Source organism: Benincasa hispida, chromosome 6 (assembly GCF_009727055.1).
Source record: "Benincasa hispida cultivar B227 chromosome 6, ASM972705v1, whole genome shotgun sequence".
NCBI classification, from domain to species: domain Eukaryota; kingdom Viridiplantae; phylum Streptophyta; class Magnoliopsida; order Cucurbitales; family Cucurbitaceae; genus Benincasa; species Benincasa hispida.
The window spans coordinates 12,401,375-12,410,512 of NC_052354.1; the positions used below are offsets into that span (position 1 = coordinate 12,401,375).

At 27.6% G+C, this 9,138-nt stretch overlaps 1 protein-coding gene across 2 annotated transcripts; it reads right to left on the reverse strand.

Annotated features, from left to right (window-relative positions):
• Nucleotides 1-211: 211 nt before the first annotated feature.
• LOC120080197 (LOB domain-containing protein 25-like) lies at nucleotides 212-3,692 on the reverse strand. 2 transcript variants are annotated; one of them, XM_039034772.1, is made up of 2 exons: nucleotides 3,482-3,692; nucleotides 212-960 (listed from the first exon to the last, which is right to left on the reverse strand). In XM_039034772.1, exon 2 carries the CDS (start codon nucleotides 929-931, stop codon nucleotides 440-442), a length of 492 nt encoding a protein of 163 aa, XP_038890700.1. In that variant the 5' UTR covers nucleotides 932-960; nucleotides 3,482-3,692; the 3' UTR covers nucleotides 212-439. The 2 variants fall into 2 exon arrangements, with proteins under 2 accessions (XP_038890700.1, XP_038890699.1); XM_039034771.1 differs by having other exon boundaries at nucleotides 214-963.
• Nucleotides 3,693-9,138: the final 5,446 nt, after the last annotated feature.

A 9,138-nucleotide genomic window follows, 5' to 3' on the forward strand; every position in this document is an offset into this window, starting at 1 on the left:
TCATTACAATTACAGAAAGCAAGTAGACAAAACAAAGAAATCCATACTTATGGAAATAATGTATATTATAAAATTTAATGGAAAAAAAAAAAAAAAAAACCCTAGAAGAAACTACAATATGAGACCTAAAATGTAGGTTTCTATTTGACTAAAGTACTAAATAACTTTCATATATATTGAAGACTTTTGGACAAGGAAGGATTATAGTAGATACACTTCATATCTCATTATATTAAAGAACTCTTAAACATAATATATAAACAATCTAATTTTAGATGCAAAGACTAATGATGCACCCAAAAAAATCACCTCTATGATAGATCAAGAGAGAAAATATATATATATATATATATATAAAGAGGCTTAGAACAGAAGAGGAACATGGGATAGGCAGAATTAATGGAAAACCCCATCTGACTCACAAAGGCATACAAAATTTTCAATTGCCTTCCTCTTTATCATGGCAATAAGAAGCATCATGATCATTACTACTCAAGGGAGAAAGAAAAGACAGACCAGAATGATGGCGAGTGATGGAGGCGGTTGCTGCCCTCCTTCCAAATTGGGAGGGCGGACGGGCGCCCCCGCTAGCGTATCGGACTAAATCAGCATTTGTAGCATCGAGCTCCTTCTGCAAGCGAATGACTTGTCGCTGGAGAACGGAGATGGCCCCGACGCAACCGTAGACAGGGTCTTTCATGCGAGCCTCGGCCTCATAAGCTAGAGAATTTACGGCATCCTCGCGCTGATGGGGCTGGACCTCATTCAGAAGCTTGCTCACATTGCTGGCTCCAAAGATCTTGTGAACATTGGCAAATTTGGTTGGCTCTTCAGGGGGAAAGTAGGGTGCAAATATGCAATCTGCTAAGCATTTTCTTCTTAGGAATTTGCATGCTGCACATGGTGAGTTTGAATAGCTTGAAGACGCCATATTCTTTTCTTTTCTTTTCTTTTTTCTTCCTTCTATCAACAAAACCAAACAATATATGCAGAATTTTTAGATATAAAAGGAAATATTTAAGAATACTCTGTCATTTAATAGCGGACGATCAAATGTCCTAATAACAGAAGGACATGTTATATTGGCTTGTCGAGTTGTTGTTTTAAATTATTTGTATATGTATTAATATTGTTTATGATTAGTTTTTCAAGTGGCTAAGGGTCCAAAATATTGAATTATAATATCATTTTTTTAATGATGGAATCATTTTTGTACCTAAAGTAGCTAACATATAAATCTAAAAAGTTTTGTCTTTTGTTTCATATATTAATATTTGGCTAGAAATGCATGCAAGGAAGGGTTTATATTAAGATATTTTCACATATAGAAAAATTGTCAAATTATTTATAGAAATAGAAAAAAAATTGACAAAGACTTCTCTCAACCTTTGTAATTGATAGAAACGGATAGAAGCTGCTATCAGTTATAAAAATTGATAGAAGCCTAAAATGATTAAAATTGTATTATTTTGTATAAATAATTTCTCTTAGTTTTCTATTTTTGAAAATCTCTATTTTATAAATCAAATAATGATTATTTTTCAAAGAATTAAAAAAATTTGAGATATGGTGTCAGTGTTATAATTTTTTTTTAGTAATGGAGGTGAAGATTCAAACTACACATCTTTTGATCGTTATTGAGCTATATGCTTTCGTTTTGATGTCCATCTTATAAGTTATATATTCCATAAATCCAAATATTTGCAAGTAAATTATTTTTTAAGTAAAGAGCTCTTAAAAAGAATGAGATCATCACTCTCCATATGGAAAAAGAAATTAAAAAAAAAAGTCTTACTTTCTAACTTGAATAAGTGGATTATATTCCTTATTGATTTTCTTCTCCCTTTTCAAGAATGTTTTTACCTTATTTTCTTTTCATTATGTTACATATAATAATTAGATAAATTAGTCGAGAATTCCACATTAAAAAAATTAAAAGACATCCCAATCTTTATAAGATATATGAGTTTACTATTTTTATTACAAATTAGTTTCCAGATAGAACCATGTTATCTATATGTTGATATTAAAAATGGTTATCTATAATAAATAGATAGACCTATTTCAATTCTGCTACATTATTAGTAGTAGATAATTTTTTAAATATTACATCACAATTAAAATTAGTGATGGAAAGGTTCAAATTATACACTTTTTTGTGCTTATTAGATAGGTTACTTAATTAATTAATTTTTCTCGATTATTTATTTATTTATTTTGTATTTACAGATTCCTATTTTACATATACATATATAATATTATATATATATATATATATATATTGACCTCATAATTAAAAAGTTTATCTGGCCATTGCAATAATAATATGATCACTGCTACTGCAACCAATAAATACATGGGTCAAAATATATTTAATTTCTCTCCATACATAAAAAAAAAAAAAAAAAAAAAAGAAGGAAATAACATTGACATGTATTAAATGATTTCATTATCAACAGAACTATTCCCTATCCTTAATTTCAAAACTACTGTCCACCTCAAACTTTTAAACTATTAATGAATCAAAAATTGATATTTTTTTTTTTTTTTTTTTGAGAAATCAAATGGTCTGAATTGCATTTCTATTCACTGCACACAAAGCACACACACATTACTGTTTCTGCAGCTGAAACATTAAAAATCCCACCTTCCTTTGTACTAAAACATCATAAATCTAACATGCTGCTTGAAAACCCAACCTGAGATGATATATCCCTACATCTTATATCATCTCAGTGTTTGGAGGTCCATTATCCAGTTTTAATTGTTTGTGGACCCATTTTCAAAACGTGTTTCGTATCTCACAATCATTTTCCTTCCGTGTATCGTATATCATCTCAGTGCTTGAACATACTTGATCATACTCGATCGTTCATACTCAATCAGAACTCTCCACATCCTATATCATGTCAGCTCCCTAAACAGCTCCTAAGTATTTAGTAAACACCTATTTTGCGGTATGGGTAGCTTACAAGTACATCAACTAATCTCACACAGGATAAATCATCTATTCCTACAATATTTAGGTGGTCATCGTGAACGAAACTCCTGACCTCTTAATCTTTTATCAAAATCATGTCCCTTATTTACTCATGATGGTTAAATCTTTCATAGAGCAAAATTTAAATTCTCTATCAAATAGTTATCTTAATAATGTTAATTCGAACTTAATGGATAAGATATCAATTACACGTCCACAAAAATTATGTCACAATTTTCATTGATGCATCGTTTTATATCATTTCCATCTCCAATAATTTCATGAATCCCATAAGCTCAATTTCAATCCATTTTTTCATGTAAATGGCAAGAAAACAAATTATCAATTAAAATCCAATGAAGTCATTATAATTTAATCTAATAAACTCCAAGGCAAAAATCAAAAGGGAAAAAGAAAATCATCAAGGAAATCTTACAACAATTTCTTGTTGAGTTATCATAAAATTAACAATAATGAAAAAGAAGTTAGAATTAGGGTTACCTTGATCAGATGCTTTTTTCTCCACAAGATGGTTTGAAGAAGCTTAAGATTAGAGGGAGAAGAGAAGGGGGAAAAAAGGACACATATAAAAAATATTTCCAAGAGGGAATTAATTGGAAGAATTAATTTAAAAGGTAAATATAAAGATGAAAAAACAAAAGGAAGAAACCCTAGAAGAGATGAAATAAGAGAAGAGGGGGGGCCTGCAAAAACCTAAGGCAAAAGGTATGGAAGATGAGAGAAAAAAGAGAGGCAAAGAGAATTTTTTTTAATATTGTAGAAAGGCCAAAGAGACAACAAAAAGGTGACAGCGACACTGTCGTTTGAAATAATGTCCAAATACTGTTTCAAGAACTCCACATTATTATTTACTTGTGTGTCTATATAATAATATATTTAACATCTCGCGTCGAGAAGATGAAGAGATTTCACAATCGGTTTTGCGATAAATTTTTATGTTTATCTAATATGACATCAGAATTTAAGAAATCTAAACTAGTATTCGATTTAAAAAAAAAAAATCGACCTAAGAATGGTAAACTTAAATAAGCACTATCTTGAGGGGAAATGTTGAGGATCCCTGTGACACTCCACGTCTAGGATTCAACATCTGATAGTCCCGACATTCTCTTGTGACTTGGTTACGTTGATCCTTGCTTGTCTTAAATTGCTTCAAAGAGTGAAGATTGTTCCCATAAATCAATATCAGTCATTTTAGCATGTTTTGTTCTCACTCACAACCTTCCTAAGAAAATCCTCAAAAGGTTACCCAAACATAGAATTACTCCAAGCTACTGAAAAAGAAGGTGCAACTTTGTTGTAGGTATAGTAACTTTTAGTTAGCCTTTCTAACCATACTTTTATATCCACAGAATCTCTCTCATTCAAATGTGATCTCAGATCATTTATGTTATCCTCTTAAACTCGGGGCATTACAATCCTTCTCGAAAGACGGTGAGGAAACCTCTTACAATTTTTGTAAGATATATAAATTATTATTTCTCTCAATAATCGATTGGTTCTGGGATAGAACATTTTTTATCGAGAGTATATATCTATATAAGTTAAGTTTATGCTTAAATAAGCAATAGTTATAGATATGGTATATCTAGCTCTCTCACCCTCTCCATCTATTCTCTTTTTAACTATTTTTTAGGCACAACAACTATGGGTATGATCATATATTTGAATGTGTGTTCATATTTATCACTTTCTACATTTATTTTTCTTTCCATTCCTGACTTTTTCTACACACAAATTCTAATTTGTGTTAATAATGTCTATTCATGCATTCTTTTGACACTCTAAATTCTAAGATCAATGTATAATATTTTTTTTTTATTTTATCAATTTGAATATAACTCAATTGATTAAAATGATATCAAATTTGGTCGACTCAAACCATGCTCATATGAGATAAAATATGCAATTCAAAAGTACTTTAGTATTTGATATTTGATAATATACCGTAAGATTAAATTTAATTTAAATTTTAAGAAGTATTTTAGGTTTCACTCTATTTTAGTCTCTTCTCTCAATTAGTTTTTCTTATGAATTTTGTAAATATGTAATTCACATTGTGTATCTTTTCTTGCACGAAAGTAATAATAAGGGATGTTTTTAAATATAGAAAAATAAACTAAAATATTTACAAAATATAGCAAAATTTGAGCACTATCAATGATAGGTACTGATAGACTTCTATCAGTATCTATCAGTGACATTGATAGATACTGATAGAAGTTTATCAGTGTCTATCACCGTCTAATCATAGTTTTAAAATTTTGTTATATCTTGTAAATATTTTCAACAGTTTTACCATTTAAAATAATTTCTCTAATAATAATTATTTAGCCAATTTTAATAAAAACTAACTTCAAACTATAAAAGTAAGGATTAATTTTAAGTAAACACTAGATTTAAATATTTAAAATTATCGAGACTGTAAATGAAATCAAACTCAAAATATAAATACATCAAAATGGTATTTTGACTTTACTTTAATAGATTAGAGAGAAAAATTAAAAATTAGTGTCAACAGTTTTATCCTGTGTGCGCCAAAAATTAAAAATCACAAATTACAAGTTAAAAGCAACTCATATATATGTGTGTTTTAGTATTTGGCTTAAAAGTGTAATAATTTTGTTTAGACTAATCAGGTACAGTATAAAATTATTCTAGTAAGCATATATTTACTTCCGTCTGTCATAAATACTAGGTTAAATTTGGTGATGGAAAGAAAATTAAATTCTGAGTTCTTAGAATTTATATTTAGAATTTAATCTTTATAGTTTGATAAAAGCTTTATAAGTAGTCTCTTCGGTTTAAATTATTTATGAAGATTATTTTATAATCATATAAATTATTTATGAGATTTTATCAATCTACAGATTGAATTTTAATTTTTAAATTATAGAAATTAAATTCTAACTTTCTCTAAACTATGGGAACCAAATTTGTAATTCAACTATTTTTGTATTATATTTTTTACCCTTTTGCCTATACTTAGGTTTGCTAATATCTTAGACAGAGCTAATAACACACACTTCCCTTGATTTATTTTGGGGTTAAAATTCCAGAGTTTCACCCCTCTAGAAGTTTTCGTGGGAATACTAATCTTTTAGGGTAAATTTTTCGTTTGGTAAAAAAGAAATAGACGAAGTGAATCTCATTTTCCCTCCCCAAAAAAAGATAATATTAAAAAAAAAAAAAAAAATCTAGCATAGTAAATAATTGAACTATTGAGTGAGAAGAACAGAAAAAACTTAGAAAATATCCTGTGTTTTTTATCCATTATTGGATACCATTCATAAATCTAGATATTTTCAAAAAGTACTCTCTTATATATATATATGTATAGGTGTGTATATGTATATATATAAGTATCTATATGTATACACGTGTATTATGTATATCTAGATATGTATATGTATTATTTATATGTATGTATATATATATATATATATATAATATTAGTATTATATGAGTAATACAAAGAATAACAAAACCAATAAGATATCAAATCACTAGACACCGCAACGTCGATCTATGGAGGGCCATCTTCAAGCCAAACACCAAAAAATTTGGTTCATCTTGTATTACATGCTAGAATGTAAGCAATAGTATTATAAATTATTGTGCAATAAGAGAAGTAGAAACAATCTCTCATCGATGAAAAACTCTAATGTCATTAACAAAGACTTGGATTTCATTGTTGAAACAATCTCAACCTTCAAGTAAGTTCCAAAGAATCATTGAATTAATCTGTTTCAACCCATAAAGGATAAATCTTTGCTTTTTTAGCTGTAATGATACCGTTCAAAGAGTAGCAACCTTGACAAGTTCAATAGTACCAATGAACTTTAGAGCTTTTTCTGTCGATATCAAAGGTTAACCATTTGAATTATGAACAATGACTTCAAAGCCCACCTCTTACATGGTGAAGGAATAATCAGAGTTAAGCTTATACGAGTTACCCTTTGGGGGCTTCCAACAATTAATGTGAACATCATCAATAATCAAAAGAGAGCGTTTGGGCCTAAGTCAAAACTCAAACAAATGTGTGGTACGAATATAATTCAATTAAGAAATAGTTCTATATTTGAATCTTCAAGTCATCTCAAATTTTATATTAAACGTTTTTTTTATTAAAAAAAAAACCCTAAAATTTATCAATATTCTTTCAAGAGTTGCACTATAATCCATGACTTTTGATAGATATTTCCAAAATATCTTTGAAGTAGATATTTGTTAGAATGTTAGATAGCTAGAAACTTGGACTTGAAACGGAGCGATAATGATCTAAAATAGAAATTCAGATTGTTATATTGTTTTAGGTCACAGCCACGTTGTTTCAAGTCTAAATTTCTATATGACATTCGATGAAGGAATATAAGTATTTTTAATAAAACTTTTGATCATGGTTTGACTCTGCCTTCAATATCATATCTCTATATATTTTTGGGACATCTAAATATTTGTTTTTTAAGTACAATTGAGGGTGGGGAGATTCGAAGAACCACAGACCTCATGATTTCTAGCACACTTAGATGTCAATTGAATTATGCTCGACTTTGCCATTTAAATATTCGTTGATATCAGTAAATTATGCATTATTGATATCAATAGCTTGGGACATGTTCATCCCATACTAATTGCTAACTTTGACATATAATATTTAATGTCGAATCACTACAAGCCAATATAATCAAGATAAGTAAATAGATTACCTCTTAACTAAGACCCCATTTGATAATCATTTTGTTTTTGGTTTTTTTTGTTTTTGAAATTAAGCTTATAAAAATTACTTCCACCTCCAAATTTTTTCACTTCCTATCTATTTTTTACTACTAGTTTCAAAAACCAAGCCAAAATTTTAAAAAACTAAAAGAAAATTAGCTTTTAAAAATTTGTGTTTGTTTTTTAAATTTGGTTAAGAATTCAATCATTGTACTTAGAAAAGATGCAAATCATTATAAAAAAAAAAAAAAGGGAAGAAACTATGCTTAATTTTCAAAAACTAAAAACTAAAAAAGAAATGGTTATCCAATGGTGTCTAAATTATCGGAAAACTTGTTTAAATACTTGTGTATATATTTTCTTGGGACCAACAATCTCATCTCAAGGTAACTAGTATAAGTAAACTATACGTTGTTAGTAAACTACCATGAGATTTCAAACATCTGTTTAGTTGATAATTCAAATTTTGTTTTATATTTTTAGATTCATTGAGTTCATGAAATATGTGTTTGATAGACAACTCGAATTCTATTTATGAAAACTATTTTGAGATTCTCTAGTCCAAACAGTACAAATTATGAAAACAATATTTTTAATGTTTTGATTATAACCAGGTTTTGAATTTTAAAATTTGAAATGCAGAACTATATTAAATAAAAATAGAAATACTTAGAAATACAGTATATCTTGTTATAAACTCAATTCTTTTTTTAAAAAATAAAATAAAATATATATTATAAATTATATAATACTTCAAAATAATAATTATACAAAAAAATATTAATATAAAACATATTAACAAACAAATTGATAATTGTTTATTATGAACTAAAATTCAGTGCTTAATTTTATGATTTATAAATATAGTATCAAATATATCTAAAATCATTGTTTAAATTAGAATTCAATTTTCAAATCTATTAACAAATACATACCTAGAAATATGAAGTACAATTATGTTTTTGTTGAATCTCTTATTTTCATATTCCCTACCAAATATGCCTAAAAAGGTTCAAACTTACTCTTTTTTAGCACACCATATATATTTATTATTGTTTAAAAAAAGTTAATTCAAACTCGCTCATATTTGTGTAAAATATAAACAAATAACTATTTAAAAAAAAAAATTGCTCATATTTGTTAGTTTACATTAGAAGAACCTATTTTGACTTAAGGTTAGTCAGATGTTTGGATTCTCCCATCTAATTAAAATAATAATAATAAAAAATAAAATCTATTGGACCAAAACAATTTCTTCGTGAGAATTTTGAGGGAAAAAAAACAATTAAGTTAAATTATCATTTTGGTATTCATACTTTGGTCTTATTCTATTTTAGTCTCTCTATTTTCAGTTGTACTATAGTCATTTAAACTTTTAGTTAAATTTTAAATTTTATTCCTTCAAAGTTAATGTTGAT

Coding starts and splice junctions, on each gene's coding strand:
- LOC120080197 (XM_039034772.1), bottom strand. CDS start 931: ATGGCGTCTTCAAGCTATTCAAACTCACCATGTGCAGCATGCAAATTC.